This window comes from Hippoglossus hippoglossus, chromosome 20 (assembly GCF_009819705.1).
Source record: "Hippoglossus hippoglossus isolate fHipHip1 chromosome 20, fHipHip1.pri, whole genome shotgun sequence".
Lineage (NCBI taxonomy): Eukaryota > Metazoa > Chordata > Actinopteri > Pleuronectiformes > Pleuronectidae > Hippoglossus > Hippoglossus hippoglossus.
In genome coordinates, this window is record NC_047170.1 from 16,928,633 (window position 1) to 16,947,684 (window position 19,052).

The following is a 19,052-nucleotide window of genomic DNA, read 5'->3' on the forward strand; positions in this document are numbered from 1 at the left end:
AATAGCGGTGTTTCATATAGGGTGAATCCTGCGTCACTGAACAGACCCTATGGAGCCATCGAAGCTCAGATCCCATGTTTGACGTCTTAAATCAGAACTGAAAATGACCGATTTATCTCTTGTCCGACAATATGGGCGATTAAGAGCCTTTCATAGTCATATCAGTATCGGCGTTTATGTTGCCAATAGGCTCTGATAGATAACTGTGTGGAAAAGTTAATTCAGGTTCTATAGATTCTGTTATATTTGTGTTTTCTTTTTATTTATTATACATTTAATGGTTAATATGTAAAATATCAAGCCTCATTTACATAAAAAGATGAGGAATCAAATCATTGGTTGTTGGAAGCAGAGCCTGGTCAGATGTGACATGTTGACCTGTCTGACGGGACTGTGTCTTCATTAGCTCGTTCTCGTCTCACCTCGCCTTCACTGTGTGGATTCTCCCTGAGGGGGAAACTGTCCGAGCGATGCAATAATCAAACATCCACAGAAAATGCATGTTTTTTTTAATTTTGTTTTATTTGACAGGGTGGGGTCGGGCTGTCATCAGAAACACATTTGTTTCTTTTTCTGCGTTTTCCGCGAGCAGCTGCCGAGGAGTGAATGAGTCTCCGGCTGAATGCTTGATTGGCAGAGGCATTTGTCTGTAGGTGTCCAGGGACTTCTGGAGACAATTGTCCAAATCAAGCCCGAGCTCCTTCACTGGGGGAGTTTGCTAATACACCCGGCTCATGCAAACCACCCACCCCTCCACCCTCTGGGCTCAGGGCTTTGTCTTCCTCTGTGATTTTGGGAGAGTGTCCAGCCTGTAAACTCTCCCTGCAGGAAAGCCCCTGTGTTTTTTTTATTTCTTCTCTCCTGGACATTTGAGGCAGTTGTGTGCTTCTCTCTACTGCGTCTCCATAGCAAACTGTGAATTTTGGCGGTTGTTTTTGCCAGTGGAACAGAAGTGATGCACTGGCTCATAAATATGTCGTGGGCATGACTCACGGGGAGTTAAAGTGGTAGCTTATGGAGTTGCATCATGACTGTGTGTGATTTGGACTCGTCTTATAAATGAAAAGAAAGCTGGTGCCAGCGTCTTTCTCACAACCAAAGCATGTGCGAGAGCAGGCAGGGATTTTATTGTTTTGGGATTTTAACCTTGAGGACATTTAAATGGCAGCTTAGGCGTTTATTGTAACATGACTTTTATTTAATAAGGAACATTCTACAGGAATAATGTGTCTCATCATAAAAGTCCTATATCTTCGATGGATGGTGAACATTGGCTGTAAGAGGAACTGGAAATAGTTTAAAGTGCTATTTTATACCATTTTGGGTGTTTTCGTTCATTTCAGTGCTACATAAAAACAAACCCTCTTCATCGGGATGTGACTCCTCCAAGCAGCTGCAATTTTATTTTCCCTTTAACCTGCCCAAAATCAGAAGCTTCCCATGCAGCCTGTTGTTTTTTTAAATAAATTTAAACAAACTGTTTTATTCCCAAATGAGCTTCTCTCACTCACTTCGTTGTTCTTTTTTTTATTCTGCCTCAGTTTCTGCTCGTCCCTCCAGGAAAGAAAGTCTGTCTTTGCCTCACAAACACCCTCCCTCCTCCCCTCCCTCCTTCCCTCCTTCCCTCCTTCCCTCCCTCCCTCCTCCCAGCATATTGGCAGAGTGCTGTAAAATTATATTATGGCTCCTACCTGACTCCACTATTACCGTCTACACCCCGATTATCGGCCCGCAACAAGATCTCTCTGCTTGAATATCTGCCTGATCAGCTCTTTTGCAGTGTGCTACCTCTACAGAGTAGTCGGTTGTAGGGTTTATACCCCTCAAACCCCCCCCCCGAGGGGCGTTATGAAGAAGGGCTTTATGGATGTGCAGTGGTGTGGGCGCAGAGTCGGAGCAGTCTGTTCCCTGGCCCTCATTAGCCGCTCCTTTGTTACAGTAAGCCATACCTCGCGGAGCCCAGATGCAGCATGTCCAGATTAGATCTCACACCCACCGGGAGTCCTGAAAAGCCACCCCTGAATCGAGCCTAATCCGCCTGCAATACTTTCTCCTTTCTTCTGTCTCTCTCCGCCGCACACAAGCGCACACATTCACGGCTGCAGAAACACAAACTTGGGACCATTTGGAGACTTAAAACTTACTTCTTGTAGTTTTCAGAGTCCTGCCCGGTGCCCTGTGTCTTTAATCCTCGTCCAGAGATCCTGTCAGCTGCTTGCCGACCGCACGCCCCTTTTTCTTTTTTTTTTCTCCTTTGTTACACAAATCAGAGCGGCAGATTATCATCTAATAAATCCTACACTCCCAGATTTGAGTGGATTAAAAAAAATAAAGGCATCTCATGAAACAACCTGGTTTTCATTGTGCCGTGTTCTCAACAAATGTAAACATCTGAAACAAGTTTGGGGGAAACACAGGTTTTGCTTGTTTAATGTCAAGAAACAGAACTTTTCCTCCGACCAGTTTTTGCTTCTTTAGTCTTTCCCAATCTACAAACCGGACTTGTGTTTTTTTGGTGTATCAGCACACCAGTAATGTGATACCAGTAAAAAAGACTCACAAGTGGTCTTAAAGGCCCCACACAAGCCCCTAAATAGCTTGTCAGTTTCTCCATCCCTGTCTTTTATTTCACCACAGCCGCAGTCTGGATGTTGTCTTTGGCCCTGGCCTGTGATGCTGCTTGAAGCCACAAAGCCATTTGTGGAATTATCAGCAGGGGGACTCCGAGACCATATTGCACTGCGTTGGGTCCAGCAGCGAGTGGTAACGGTGCAACAACAACAAGGGGCAGCGACAAAGACCTCCTCAATGTTACAACACATCCATCGGTTGTTCACAGCGCCACCTTCTACACCCGCTAATAGAATTTCACAAGCGTCTGTGGCCACGCTTAAATTGATTTTATCAACTGGACCACACGGGTATTATTAGTTTTTGCGGCTTTGCTTGGACCGACGGCAAAGCTCACAATTTGCACCTCTGTGTAATCTCATAAAGTTCTTCAAAGCTTTTTCCTCGGCGGGTGTTAAAGAGCTGTTGACAGTTTATTGTATGTTTGAACACGGACATCGTCCCAATTAACCTGTTGCCGCTGCTTTTTATCTGTGTTGCATCAAAGTACAGTTAAATTATTTTTCCTGGATCACCACAGTTAACAGTTTGTGCAGGTTTATCTTCATTTTAATGCCAAACAAATCAGTTTGTCTAAAAAATCATCACCAGATTAGTCATTTCTAGAAAAATCCAGTAGTTTTATGAGCTTTATTTACATTTCGCAACTTCTAAGTGACTTTGTTTAACTTTTTTCAACAAATACAAACCACACACCGCTGGATCGGTTGCATGGTCTACGAGCGTTGCACAAGTTGTTATCTTACCCATTCAAATCACTGCCCTCTTACTTACACATACCGTATCAATCAGTTGTCATGGAATCAGATAAACGCTTCTGTATCAGCGTCGGTGTTTAAACTCCTGGAAGCTGCTGCAGCAACAGATTATTTCAGTGTAACTTTCTGCTGCTGTTATCACGGGGACAGACCCTGCAAGTTTGTGTTTCTCAATCATATTATTGTTCAGCCAACATTTTATCTCAGCTGACGAGAGACAAGGCAGGCAGGTTCAAAACCCAAAACCGTTAGGCTGTGAAGTCACAGTACCAACCACTCTACCACTATGTCGCCCCAGTTTAAAATACAGCTGAATCAACAGAAACTGAACATTTCAACCATCATGCAGGAGGATATTTAGTTTGCACACAGCCAAACCCAGAACACACACATACAAGTCTTTCCTTTCAGTTTTGCTCTGTGCATAAACATCAAACTATGCACATCCATCTGCACGTCCACGGGATCTCTGTCGACTCTGGTGTTCGTCCGCGTCAGAGGAAGTCGGAGGATGTGAGCTGGAAGCCCCAAATCACCTAGATACTGTTTGCTTTGCTTCATGACACACTGATCTACACATAAACACATCGACAGAAACATTTAAATCACATGGGCGCCCACGGAGAACAACACCCGAGTCCGGTGGCCGACATTGTTGTGGTCTGGTTCGTTTCCACGGCAACGGCATAATATTTCTCGGGGCGGCATGTCTCGTTTTTTGTGTCTGCATGGCACCAAATCCACGTCTTAGCCAACAGGAATTCCTTTCAGGGATCTTTTTTTCTTATCATGTGTTTTAGATTTAGAGGAGTGTAGGGACACTTATATGATGTGGTGTGAAACCCTGTGAGAGTCAGATGTGCATTAGTACAGGTATGAAGTCTTGTTCGACTGTAACGCCTTTGTGAAAATGGAAACATGTGACACGTATGACATTGTTTCTGATTCCCTGATCGTTGCAGTTCGACTAGTTCTCAAATATGACGATTCTTGTCAGACTCGAATCCTTGTTTTGGCTTCTACAGGTCACATGTCTCCACTGGACGTGTTTGTCGACATCTATTTCTGCCGTCTTTTCCATACAGAACACCACATGCTATATTGGAGTGGAGTGAATGTGGTAACAAGATGCTCATAAGCAACCGGCTGAGAGGGAACATTCCACGACTGGATTCCTGATGTTGTTTTCATGGTCGCTGCTGTGTCGGAAGGCAAATATTCCTCAGATTCAAAATAGACCCGTGTGTACATTTTCACGATTTTGCAAACCACACCTGCTCCTGGCGGATTTGCATTAGCTGTTACTGGAAGTGGACCAGTCAATTTAAGATTATGGGACAAACTCGGAGCACATTTGGAGGTGGTCTGCGATGCATGTGGCCACATTCTTCTTGCTGTGTGAATGCAAATGTGTCCTGGGCCACATAGACAAGTCAGCAGTTACAGTTTAAAGTTTTTTTTATGCACTGATCACAACATAATGCCTGATACTTTTCTTATATCGGTCAAATTCATAGCTGCACACATTCAGTCATTCAGCCCCTCCTCACTCGGCTTTCTCTCTTCATCTCTCTCAGTTGCACCGACACACACGCAAACATTGTCATTGGAGACATCTAGAAACTGAGACTGGGTAAAAACAACACAATTTGGTCTTTGCGAACACGGATGACGTTTGTGTTGATTTGCATATAGAGCAGGAAAGTGAGATCCGATCACAAGTAGTCATCGGAGAACCATTCGAGACACATTTTAATGCCAGGTCCAAACAGGGTCATAGAGGTGCTGCATTTCAAAATGAACATGTTTAGATTATTATTTGAGATTTAGTATCAGGCCATCCGCCAGCACAGAGTCCTGATGTTACCATTGGAGCGGCACAAATGCTCCAGAGAGCCCTGAGATGAAAATGTGATTAAATATTAAATTGATGTTTTGGCCGTGCGCTCTCCCCGAGAGATTTACTAAAAGGTATCATCAGGGCCGAGTCCATCCCGCTCCCAAACATCTCACTGCTCCTTAAAATAAAGGCGGTTGCCAAGCCTCTGTGGAGTTTGTTTACCTTGTAGCATTGAGGAGGTGTTCCCTTGTGGACTCGGCTTTAGCCTCTTATGTAATACAACAAGTGGGGAGGGAGACTAGGTGGCTGCATCCAGTTGAACTCTGGATGCAGTCGGGGATTAGTTTTGGCAAATAGTGTTTTCAATCATTTCATGTCAGGTTGAAGTTTAATAACGGTTTATTAACGTTTAGGTGTTAAATTGACTGACCTTAACAGAATCAAGCACTGTCTGTTAACCATTTTCAGCTTCACCCACAATGGCCCAACTAGATATGTTCAACAACTGGCTCACAGTTTATTTTTAAAGTGCGTCAATACTCACATGACCACATGTAAACTGGAAGCGGTGTTGGGTCATTTTAATTGATCCTTTTCCTTTAGTGATCTGTGCTCTCCATTTAAACACTGGGGGACAGATTCCACAGTCAAAGTTCTGTGTAAAGGTTTGTTTCAAAGTTTAGCTGAAGATAGTATGAGGAGTTTAACTAGACGTCCTGTACACAGTGGATCTGTTGTTTTGCTCATCCTTATGTAACAATGTTTATATGCATCGTCTCTATAAATAAATATATAATATACTGGAGCTACTGTGGGTTTTTGCACCCTCTGCTTGTCTCTCGCCGCCATGTGCACCACACACTTATTAGTTCTTTGTAGTTGCCAGATGAGCTGCAGGCATGCAGAGGTGGGTGGGTTTGGTGGCTGTACATTTTTGTTCCTTATAAATTTCACAGAACACACATGCCTCCTTATCTGCCGTAGCCCCACTTGACTTCTTCCACTCATTGTGAAAACAATCCTGTGTTATTCCTGTCTCCCTGCAGACAGCAGCTCTGTGGTGCCGCTTTATTCCGACTCTAAAAACGTAACTCTCTGACTTGTTGTGTGCGTCTTGTCTTCTCCTCTCATGCATTCTCATGATTTATTGATCAGCCTCGACGTTTGAGTCTCTGTTAGAGGTTGGCAGTGGAAGAGGTGAGTTAAGAGAGAGCGATGAAGGAGACAGGAAAGGAAGAGAATTCACTTCAAGCCGCCTGGTGTGTGTGTGTGTGTGTGTGTGTGTGTGCATACTTCACAGAGAGGTTTGTGTGGAGAGTGGGTGGGTGCGTCAGTCAGTCGGACTGCTGCTCTCCGCACTGCATTCAGCTGCTCTCCTCTCGGCTGAGTGGAAACATCATGTGTCTGTGGGACGCCCAGAGGAACAGCCCTGTTTCTCCGAACTGAGACCAGCACAGGCAGTCAGGGACGGGCTGAGGATGAGAGAGGAAACAAAATGAACTCAGCCAAAAACTTGGAGTAGACGGTACAGAGGGAAAGAGGAAGTTAAAGAGCATTTTTGAGGATAGCTTTCATCCATTCTGCCATCTGGTCTCAACCACCTCGGACTTGGCTATGCCATGCTGGCCCAGAGGAACGGGCTACCTCCAGGCTGTAAGCCAGTTCCGCTGAAGGATAACTCTGACCTGCGGGATGTGGACGTGAATGCTGTAGGGTGCTGCTCTCTCTCTTCCTCCCCTTCATCAGGGGGTTGTCCGTGGGCTCGGCTGGCCGGGGTGGACGGCTGCCTATCGGAGCCATACTGTCTTTGGTTCCAGCTTTTGGCCAGAGCCTACTGGGGTGAGGTGGAGCTGGGTCTCACCAGTCCCAACCGCAGCGTGTCCTGGGCTCGGCTGCGAGAAGCCTCCAGGAAGAACTGTGTCCGATCCCGGGTAAGGACAGTTTACGTGATGAGTGGTGGATGAGCATCCTTTAATTTTAGGGAACGTCAGAGGCAAGTCGTGTTACGGTTTCGAAGCATTCAAGAATACTGTAACTCATATGAAATATGGGTTTAAGGGCTATAAGTGTATGGCAGAGGCATATAGGTTTACATAGGAAGCGTTTGAGAGGTGAGGGGCAGCTACACTTTGTTGTGCCATCTGAGGAATTTAGCGTGCGTCATCCTGTGCTACAGCAGCAGAGCAGTCCTGTTTCACTGACCAATATCTTTCGTAATATGAGTGTGCGTGAGGGTTTTAGGTTTCGTTTATTGTTATTGGTCCCTATGGTGTATTCACAGTGCCTCTTTGCTGTGTGTTGTCAGAGGAGGATCGTGTTTATTTTACAGCTGTGTGTATGCAGCAGCTTCGTTTTCACAGTTTCTTCTAAAATATCCCCAACAGCCCCAACTTCTTTTTAATACACACTGAGGCTTGCTGGAATGAAGTCATTGTTCAGTGGAGGAGCAAAGTGGGGGAAGTAGAGGCACATTTTCCTTATTATATATTGAACAAGGAGGGTGACTAATGTGGTCAAAGAGGGAGAGATGTTTGGAAAGAAAAGGCGAGAAAGGGAGGGAGTGAAAGTGGCAGATCCATGAGGTCAGACGACCAGGGGGTGACTCACAGATTAAAAAAATAAAAAAATAAACATTTGGAAAAAGTAATGACATTCAAATTCACTCATATACATAAAGAAACAGAAGAGGCCATGCAAATGCACCATCCTGCAGGCTGAGGCACCATATGGCAGCGCACAGATCAAAAACCCCTCGCTGGTGACTGTTTTGATGAACAGATTGCATGCATAATTAAATGGTATTAATCAGGTAATCGTGTGAGCTTGTTTGGATCAGATTTACAGTATTGTTCCCTGAATATGACTCTTTTACTGAGGAATTGTGGGAACTTATGGCAGCACTGTGAAGCTGTAGTTTCCCTTCGCATTTTGCTGCGCTGTTGCTTTTCTTGCTGTATAATTTAATATGTTATATATAGAGAGAGATGGAAAGTGTGTGTGTGTGTGTGTGTGTGTGTGTGTGTGTGTGTGTGTGTGTGTGTGTGTGTGTGTGTGTGTGTGCGCGTGCCTCAGTCACGGGGCATTCCAGTCAGATGGCTTAGCTATTGCGTAATACAACATTAAATTTTAAGCATGAAATCAAAACAAACAGCTGAGTTGGCCCGTGTCAGCTCCTTTCCTTTCTTTCCCTCCTCTTCCTCTCTCTGTTACATTATGGACTCAGGTTTACTTCCAGCTCTGCACCACTTGGGTATTGGTGGTGATTTCACCAGTCATACCATTAAGCCCACACCCATCCCTCTCTCCGGAGGCCTCTCTACATCTGCTGCTCCCAGACAGGCAGAGGAGAGGTGTGGAAGGAGAAGCCGGAGGGGCGGCGGAGGGGAGAATGTCTTTGTTTTGGATCCATAAGCTGAGATGTATTTTGGTAGGAGAAGAGCCCGCGGAGAGATCTGGGTTGAGGCTGGAGCTCTTGGCAGGCCCGCACACAGCCAAGAGTCACGATAGTAGTGTGAGCAATAACCGCTAACGCACGCCCTGCGGTGCAGTGGTTCAGCTCTGTCATTACTTTGATGATGGATGTGACGTCTCACTGCTCCGGACGCTCTCAGCAGTAGACATCGGGGAGGCTTTCTCAGTTATCTGATAAAGAATTACCTAATACTTCCTGTTATGTGTTCAAAGGTGTGATAAATCTGAGGTTTACAACCGTTAGAAAGGCATCAAACACTACAAGCAGAGACTACTGTCCGACAGCTGTGCGGAAAGAAATCCTAGCTAACGTTGGCAAACTCTGAAAGCCGCTGCAAATATTTTCAGGTTTCATACTAAAAGCGTATCACTGCACTCACCTTAAAAAATGCATTTATTGTGAAGCACGTGCAGGAAGTGGCAAATTAGCTGCAGTTAGCTTATTGTTGTAAATTACTGGAGTGATGCAACAGGACTGCACACGGCTAAAGCAGAAACTCTGTTGTATATATGTGTTTGTCTAACTTCATATTCTCACTTCATCATCTTCAGCTTCGCACCAGTTTCCACTTTAGCCAGTGTAAACATTTTTTCAGCTTTCTGTTGTAGAACATTTGAAATCCCTGTTTTACAGCTGACGTGGGGCACGAGCTGGGTTATGTAGGCGTTAATGCAATGTCACGCAAGCCGAGAGCCGCCAGCATTTACGTGTTGTTTTTATCCTGTGTTCGTGACAATAGGAATGTAGGAATGTAGAAGATAAGTCTGTCATCATGCAAACGCACCAAATAGCCCCGTAAAGCTCCGAATGTACAATAACTAAAGCCATATGGACGGTGGTGTGGCGCCCAGGGCAGCACACATGTGACTTGTATCGCTACAGATTTAATCCCTGCATTGAGAGCCACAAAGCAGGAGCTAAATATTTGACTTCATTCGTGGCCTCTGTCACCAACGTTATAACAGTTGTCACGTAGTAGCACCAGTTGTGATGAGTGATGTGTTTCCTCTTCTGTGTTTACCGACAAAATTCACAAGTACATTCAGACTCATCGTGGGCTGAGCCTCAGTTGATGACAAATCGTATTCGCCTGAAGCTGTTGATTAATTTAATGTTTGGACAAATCAAAGCTGCAGAGGAGTTATTTGGTATTTGAAACACTTATATGGCATTAAGGTTTACGAACTTCTACGATGGGATAGAAGGTTTCCGAACGTCTACGAAAGAAAGGGATAGTTGGTATATGAAGGACTATGGAGTGTATATGAAGGTGTATGAAGGGCTATTGAGGTTTCAAAGTCCCCAGAAAGATGCAGTCCCTTAATTGGGACACAGCTAAAGTGTTGGTTATGATAGACAGCAAATGGACTGCAGGTCAAAAATGTACTACCTACACAAAAACACTGTTTTGCAGATTATAGACAACAATGTCTTATCCATTATATTCCACAACACCCTACAACCTATCTTTGAACACTTGCTCATCTGTTTCCCGAAAGCACAAACCTTGACCACTAAATGTCTCCCTGTTATTCACCATTCACAACCATCCTGCTGTTGTTGTCTTTTATCTGGCGACTGTGAAGAATCACCGACAGGGGATTTCTGGTATGTTTAAATCAAGATGATTTATAAGATATAGGCTTAGTCACGGCCTGTTACATCTGTGAAAACACACTTTTCTTTGTTTTCGTTAACCACTCGGCTTGACAATCACCAGGGGTGAAGTCAATGGAGGGATTGTGCTGTCATGTAGCTGAGAGTTTCTTCTCAACGGTGAACAAGTGGAAATAGCAGATTTACGATCAGTGGGTCATTATTTTTATAGCCACGTTTGATTTCTTTGTTGCAGAGCAGTGAGACATCTAAAGCAGAGTTTCCCAGCCCGGAGGTCACACCCTCAAGGGATCCACAGATACAATTTTAGGGGGGGTGATGATGATTTAAGAGAAAAGCCTTCGCTGACAGCTCATGTATTTAAACAACAAACAAAAGAATGGCATCGTTTGGCTCTCAAGAAGAAAGCGAATAATGTTGAAAATGTGGGACTTTTAAAAATTGCTGTCTTTCCAGTTTTAAATCACAGTGTAGGTTCTGGACACTTTGTATTAACACTATGTTTGTTTTTTCCTCCATTCAGGCCAAGCAGAAGGATGGGCACGACCCGAGTGAGGTGTCGGCCACCACTTCTCCCGGGCCGGAGGAGGAGCCTTTCTCCTGGCCGGGCCCGAAGACGCTCAACCTGCGTCGAACCTCCCAGGGATTCGGCTTCACGCTGCGGCACTTCATCGTCTACCCACCGGAGTCTGCCGTCCACAACTCCCTGAAGGTGACAGCACACTGACTCTCACTCATCTGACGACACCAAGACCTCAAAACGAAACAAACAAATCCGTCATATCATCAAAAAATCTCTGCAAATATATTCAAGGATGTAACGCATTTCAACACTTAGGTAGACGAACTGTGGGAAAAAGCTGTTCAGTTCCTTACCTATTTCAAAATTTTAATTTGTGCTTTGACTGAACCAAGGCTTCTCTCCAAATACCTGTCACTCGGGTTAATTTGCTTTCATTACTGCTTTTTGTCCTCTGTTCTAACTCCGGCGTCGCTGGCGAGGGCCTGAACATTATATCTACTGGTCTCTGTTCCAGATCGTACTCATTAAACCGAGACTCTTGTAGTGTCTGTAGTGATTTAGAAAAACAGCAGATTTGTGTCACATAAAGAGGAGAAACCGTCAAAGTGATGACTCTCAGCTGCTGTTTGAACACGGCCCCAGACCAACAACATCCTATTCAGTGCTTTTCTTGTGTGCGAGTTGTTTGCCAGGAAGAAATAAATCAATGCATGTTCTGTTGTGTAGTAAAAAGTAAAGATGCAATATTTGGCTTCAAGTGGCTTTTTAGTGTCTGTTTTTGTTTTTCTGAGATTCTTGAAGCTGTTTCACTCCAATCCACCAGTCGGGTAATTTTCTCAAGCTGTGAGCAGCTTCAGATGTGAAATAGATTCAGTTGCTTTGCGTACGTTTTTTACTAGAGTTAGTCAAATGAAACAAACATTTCATCACACACTTTACGCTCGTTTCGCTGCTACAGGCGTCTGGTGCGTTTGAGCTCACCTCATTTGCAGCCATTATTTTGTCACTTTAACTGTAGATACAAATATCATAAAGATGTTTATTATAACACACTTATAACATCAGTATTTAATCTCTTGAATATTTAATCTCTTCAAATCTCTTTCGAATAAAAAAACATTTCAATTTCAATCTATTTCCAGTTTGCTGCTGTTGTTGTGTCTGACCATCACTGACACCAGACGTAATAGGACTACAGTGTTTTTATTTAACTGTCATGTCAATACGCTCGTGTCGTGCCAGTTTTTTAGCAGAGCCTATTTCTGATTTGTATCATCCCACCTGGGAACTCGGCCAACTGTCCTCTGGATAACATCAGTACCAATCTGCCCTTTGGTATTAATCCTGATGTTACAGCACTTCCGGCTCCTAAAGGGCATAGACTTAATACAGACTAAAGGGCTTTGGGTAAATACGACAGGGCTTCTTTAATGGGAAAATGCGCCGGTGTTTCAAGTCCGCTCTCTGGAAGCTTATCACGGCCTCCCTCGTATTAGTTTTCCTAAGTGATAATTCAGGATAAGTTGGGTTTACTTTTCTCTGAAGTGTATTTTGACAACCTCTCATGTTTGCACAAAGGGATTTCCTACAAAGTTAGCATAGTACGTTAAGTTTATAGCCTTTGGCGTCGCTTCTACATGTTGAAAGAGAAACTGCGGCACAAAAGTTTAGGACTTTGAGACGTTTGTGTAACCACAGAGACGGTGAGTTTCTCCCACAGGCGTTCATGGGTGTCACAGTTTTGTTTTTGCCATTTTTAAGTCCAGTCTGGTGCAGTGTTTGCTTCTATTTTCTCACTAAAACCGGATTTGCATTGAGCTGACATTACATATGGTCTAAGATTCATAGAATAAATAAAATAAGGGAGTTAACTCATCTGTGAAAGTCCGGCAAGAAGCAGAATGTAGCATAAATCATTAATTTGATTCATAAAACATCATTCACATATGAATTCCTTAACTTAAACAAGCGTTTTCTTTGCAGATTCCACCAGATTTTATGCCAAGAGTCTTTTTTTGTATTCTTTTAAGATTTGATTCCGGGAAATATTTGCACTAAAACCTTAAATCTCAATCCATCAGGTCAGTCGATCGCTCATTGTGAACTCTAACCGTTTCTCCCATTATGTAACCTCAAGCCTCATGGTAAGGATGAAAAAACAAAATCCTCATCCATGTTTATGCATCACTGTAATTACTTTTAGGCTCTTGGATCGGAGCTCTGTCCTAATCACAGTTTGAGGATATTAGCGTTAGCTTGCAGAGGTTCTGACCGTCTTAAGGAAAGCCTTGGGAGAGCGGCGAATCTTAAAGCATCCATGGCCAACACATGTGTCACTGGGGGAGGTGGATTAAAGCAGGAGTGTGTGGATCTGAGGGAAGTTAAAGATTTATGTGTTGAGGAAATGGAGAAAAAATACACACCACAAACATGAAGTGGCTTTTCTGGATGAACTGCCACAGGAGTTGCTCTGGACCGTCATGGGTCCTTTATCAAAAAACCTTTCCAATTATGGAGCCGTGTTTAATGATTAATTAACACTTTCTTCTCTCATCCATCCCCTGTAGGGCTTCAACTAATTATTTTATCAATTAATCTGTTAATTATTGTTTCATTACATCAAATTGAGACGGCATACCTCTGCCAAGGCTCACATCCAGTCTCAGTATGTTAAAGATCGGGCTCCAGCCCTCTAAGGCATTTCATGATTTCCCATTTTGTATTTTGTGGGTAATCCTGCCAACAAACAGACAAACAAATTAAAACCTAACCTTCTTGGTGGAGGTGATAAATTATGTAGGCCTTTAAATATCATATAATATTTCAAAACAGTGTTATGAGTATTAATACAAGAATAACACACCAGTATTTTCCATGATTATTGTTTTTTTATGATGACTTTTACTCTTTTTATGGCTACAGACATTATTCTTTGTCAGTCTTTGTTATAATTACTTCAATTTAGTTTTGTGATTGTTACTGAATCTCTCGTCTTGACAGTGACTTGGCCTGAAAACTATAAACTGGCAAAATATATTTCCAATTCCAGTTAAACAAAATAGAAAAGCATGAGCCAGCACTTTGGCTGAAATGATCAGTGTGGCTTTGTTTTACTGCTTCGGGTAAATGAGTGAGTCTTTAGTTTTGGGGGATGGGGTAAGAAAAATGATCTATTTTTGTATTTATATCATCATGTCACACAGTCTTTCAGTTTATATTCCCTCTAAGTGTTATGAAAATTAAACCACTCTTCTTTTCTTTCAGGATGAGGACAACGGCAGCCGAGGTAAGTTTGTAAATCAGTTTTTTAATTTAAACTGCTGCATGAAATCGGGATGTGCACTGTGAGCTGGGACCTCAGCTGTTGCAATAAGAGACGCACAGAAACCATTTACTCTGTTATTCCTGCTGAATGGGGATCAGATTAAGATTGACACCTCATTACTCCAAACGTTTTCTCTCTTTACAGATTGAAATAGATGCATTTTGATGAGTCTTTGTGTCTTAACATCTCATTATTTGTATTGGGAACTCAGTCTCTTTATAATGGCTTTATAACACAGGGAATAAAGCAGACAAAGCAATAAACAACATGTTGCAGGTGCAGTTGTGTTCTCTGGGGTCTGTCAGCCAGACAGGCCGCGTTGAATCTTTAGTCTTTGCTCTTCAGAGCCGTGGCGTTGGCTTGGCAAGGCCTCGGCATTCCTCAGAGCATCCGGCTCGTCGTTCCAGTCCCTCAGTATTCTGCTCACATCCGCAGCCCAGCGTGAACGCAGGCGGATCGCTCTGCTGCCTTCTTAAACAGCCCTGTAACACATCTTAACAGACCATCGAGGCCCTTGTACACATACATAAACAAATAGAAAATTGTGTTTTTAAATAAAACATGACACTGTTTTTCACAGTATTTCTTTGTGTTTGACATAAATGAACGAGAAAGTGAGACGCTCATCATCATTAGCTGTTGGTTTAGCTTGTGAAACATCCAGACTCCCCCCCCCCCCCCCGCCAGGTGTGACTCAGGGAATTGATATGAATGAAGTCTGGGTTGATGGAAGGTGAGCGGACTCCCTTTAGTGATAAATCTGACTCAAAACACATCCCAACAGGATATTAAGGGATTCCAGTAAGTGTCCCTCATCGTCCCTCTTGGCTCTTGGTGTCACATTCCTCACACTATACCCTCCCTCCTCCCCCCCCACCCACTTCAGCTCCTCCATGTCCACCCGCTTCATTCAACACAGGCCTCAAAACATTAAACAGCACACACACGGGAAGGAAACCCTTCAGGGAGTAAGTGTGGCTCCACATTGTTATGAACTGGGATTGCCTTTTGTGACTTTACCTGAAAGAAGTCGTGTAAACCTCTTGTGACTGTGTGTGTGTGTGTGTGTGTGTGTGTGTGTGTGTGTGTGTGTGTGTGTGTGTGTGTGTGTGTGTGTGTGTGTGTGTGTGTGTGTGTGTGTGTGTGTCCTCTGCCATTAAATCTTATGTAGTAAGTGCATGAGAGGCATTCATTGAAAGGCTCAATACATAGTGAATAATAACCGCCTCCTGCTGCTGCCTCAGGAAGTCACTTGGCCTCCCTCCAGTCTCATAAATCCTTCTTTGCAAAGCTGCAGCTAATATGGCAGCAAATGAATCGATAATAAGTATTTATTAAGAAAAATAACCACAAAATACATCGGTTATAAGTTAACATTGTCACTTGTCAAGCTGAAGACTGTTTATCTCTAAATTTGGAGTTTCATTGTGTTTAAGAAACTTCTTCGAAATCTTAAAATAAATAAACAATTTGAAACTAATTGAATTATCTGAAAAATAAGCCAAAACAGACTAGATCATGAAACTCAGAGCATGTGATTGCAGCTCATGTGCAGATGCAGCAGCCTGCGTTGCCTTTTATATCGTGTTCGCTGAATAAAACAGCCAGAAACGAGTCGTGGTGCGATGAAGAGGAATCTTATTTACTATATTTCACTTATTGTGAAGCTGGAGCACCCGGAGAAAACTCATGCAGGCACAGGGAGGACGTGCAAACTCCACACATAATGGCCTTTAGCATTATTAATTCAAAATTAAGTTTCTTCAAGTAAAGTATGACACCCTGCAACCGTCCGTCTGCCCCTTCATAACCTCATTTACTGAAGTTTGTAGAAATTAAATCCAAAATAGACTGAAAACAGAGTTCTGAAGGATTTTTGAGTCAGATTGAATTATTGAATTAAAAACTAGAAAGGCAGTTACAGCGCAGACCTCCACCAAGTCCCTCTTAAATCCAATCAAGCTGCAGAAAAAAATACACTTACTCATAGATATCAGGCCCCTAAATATGCCTGTTTTTTTTTTCATCGAGATCCATGTATTATTTCCTGGTGAATCTGTAGAAAAACAACCCATCTCTCGACATGAAAGAAAGTGAAAACATTTCCTTTCGACGCCAAAATGTAATAAGCTTCTATCTTGGCCCATGTCTCTCATCCTGTTTCGTGGAAATCCGTTCAGTAATTTTTTACGTAATCCTGCTGACAAATAAATGGACAGGGGCGAAAAACAAAACCTCCCGAGTGGAGGAAGTAAAGTTTTCTCACAGAGTCCATCCGATCGAGTCTTATTGCTTTAATTCAATATAGACTTCAAGAAATCGACTTCATGTTCCCAAGCACTTGAAAGACGTCTCGTCCATATTGGCTTAACATTTAAACTTGAAAGTTATTTCCTGAAGTTTTTTTCTCAACTCTCAACTTCATTATTTGTCACGAAACAACACGTGGGCAGACAAACTTTGCTTTTTTAAAGTTTTTTTTGTAGCTTCCAGACGTTTGGCGTCGGTGTCACAGCAGCTACACGGCGTACGTCCCCCCAAACAAACACCCTTGACATCATCCGACAACCACGTGAACACACACACGGGTCCAGACAGATAATGCGTCCCATGTGCTGGGTTATTTTAATGTTTATGAAAAAAAAAGAAGTTGCGCTCCGTCCCGACTCGGGCTCTGTGATGTCCGCTGCAGCCTCCCCGGCGCGCTGCACTGCAGTTTATTTGCTTGACTCTGAGCCAGTGTGTGATGAGGCTGTTGGTGTTTGGAGAGGGTAAGGGAGGGAGGGAGGGGTGGGGGGGTCGGTCTGCTGACCGCGTGTTGACTAGCTGGGTGTTGCCGCTGGAAACCGTTAAAACGTCCAGAAAACACACACAGTGATGTAGATACACAGATAAACAAACGTAAACACCGACATACAGTGTGTAGATGCGGAGTGGAAGTGTGGAAACGGGAATGATGTGCTTTTACTTGGTGTGTGTGTGTCCCAAAGTATGGACGTGTTTATTTCCTTTCACAGCGGTTGTGTACATACCAAACGGCTGTTATCCCAAATCTTCCTCTCTATCTCACTTCCTCTCCTCTTCCCTCCCTCCCTCCCTCCCTCCCTCCGTCTGTCTCTGCCTTTCCTGTATCTCTTTCTCCTCAGCTGTGTATTTTAGCAAGTTATCAAAGGGGGCTGAAATCCGAATGAGGCGTTCTGTGCTGTGCTTACGAAGCCCGTGGAACCTCAGCGGCGAGAGAAGCAACATAAAAAATTTCACCATCTGTTCAAATATTTGTTTTTGCGTTCAACGTGAAACACTTCTCTCCGCAGATATCACTTTTATTTCCCTCGTTTTCTTTTCTTTTTTTTTTTGTGTGTGTGTGTGTCAGGTTTTGGTTCGTTCCCATGAAGTCTGCAGAGGGAACGCAGCGCAGCACAAGCAAACTGAATTCCCCAGTATTCTCCAGTGAGCCTTTTTTAATGCCCCACCTTCTTTAACAAAACTAAAGTTTTTTGTCTTCTTTTTTCCGTTTTTCCACGGTCAGCTTAGCGTAGCACTAAGACTGGAAACAGGGAGACAGCTAGCCTGGCTCCGAGCAGAGGTATGCAACAGGACTGCAGGTATTTACCCAGAACGTCCGAGGTTGTGCAGATTGAACAAACAAGATATTAGGGTGATATTTAATATTGATAGTCTAATCTAAGACTTGGCAAGAGAACAAATATTTCCCCCCAAAAAACTTCTGCTTTTCTTGGCAACAGGCCTCAATCCTTTACTCACGAGGGTGAACTATTTTTCTTTTATTTCAATCTAGAGTTCAAACTGTTTTTTTTTTAAGTTGAGTGAGTAATTATGACTCTGACAGCTCGTTCTGTTTTTGTTATGATATACACCCACCCACGTAGAAGCTGTAACATTAAGACTCAAGTCATAAAAACTTTCTTAGGCAAATATCCAAACACAACCGGCCGTTCACCCTCTCTGTTACTGGACTGTTGCAACGCCTATCAAGCTCCACTGTTCTCATATGGATAATAAGCAGTCGCCAGTGGTTGTGATGGTGGATTTACCACTCAGGACTGGTTTCAGACAGAAGTAGACAAAAGTAGGTTTTTCTTTTCATGCCACCACCTGTAGATCTTTACTGAAACAAGTGTAACTACTTTATTTTATTTGCTAATTCAGCTAAGTTTTACTCCATGAGTTCATAAATGCGCTTGGTTGCATCTAGTTAACCACATGTAGTTGATGGACCTTCTTATCTACTCCTCACACATTTGCTCTTGTGTTTTTTTGGTTGTGTAAAGATCAGAAAAACAGAGGCCACCCTCAACTCTCTCTTACAGGAATCGTGGCCAGTTGGCTCATTTAAAAAAATGTCTTGAAGCATGAGAAGGTATTTAAAAATGGCCCCATCTGTCTCCAGATGTTTGTCACTTGTTCCACCAGTTGAACTTAAACTGCCTTTTTTAACGAGAGAAAACAAAACAACTGAATCAACTAGTACTTCTTCTTCTTTTTTTTCAGTACAGTGCGGTCAGAGTAATGTCAGAACATAATCCTCTGTCCCCTGGGAGGGTTTTGGTATTCGCAATTCCTAGAAAGTGATGGAAAGTACTCCACCACCTTCCTGTCTGTGGTGGAAAAACACCAGGTGTGTGTGTCTGTGTTCATGTGAGTGTGTGTCTGTGTGTGTTGTTGTTGTTGAGCACATCAGTGGACAGTTGCAACAGTGGTGTCAGGTGTTTCTACGTCAGGAATGCTACAGTCAGTGAAGTGAAATATTTTGAAATGTTATCAGGCTTCCAGAAATTTAGCCATGCAGGTGTTACATTCAAGTAAACATCCACAGTTTCTAGTATTAGTTGTAGTTCAGTGCATAAATCCTCCTATATTAAGGT

At 43.2% G+C, this 19,052-nt stretch overlaps 1 protein-coding gene across 5 annotated transcripts in view; it reads left to right on the forward strand.

The window, feature by feature from the left end:
* LOC117754168 (rho GTPase-activating protein 21-like) overlaps positions 1-19,052 on the forward strand; it is a 69,819-nt gene that overhangs the window by 25,771 nt on the left and 24,996 nt on the right. For 2 of the 5 annotated variants that reach the window (XM_034572914.1, XM_034572913.1), the window contains exons 1-3: positions 6,565-7,160; positions 10,842-11,030; positions 14,106-14,127. In XM_034572914.1, the coding sequence (XP_034428805.1) occupies positions 6,849-7,160; positions 10,842-11,030; positions 14,106-14,127 (523 nt within the window). In that variant the 5' untranslated portion in view covers positions 6,565-6,848. Of the gene's footprint in view, positions 1-6,564; positions 7,161-10,841; positions 11,031-14,105; positions 14,128-19,052 lie in introns of those variants that run through there. The other 3 variants (XM_034572916.1, XM_034572915.1, XM_034572912.1) reach the window with 2 other exon arrangements.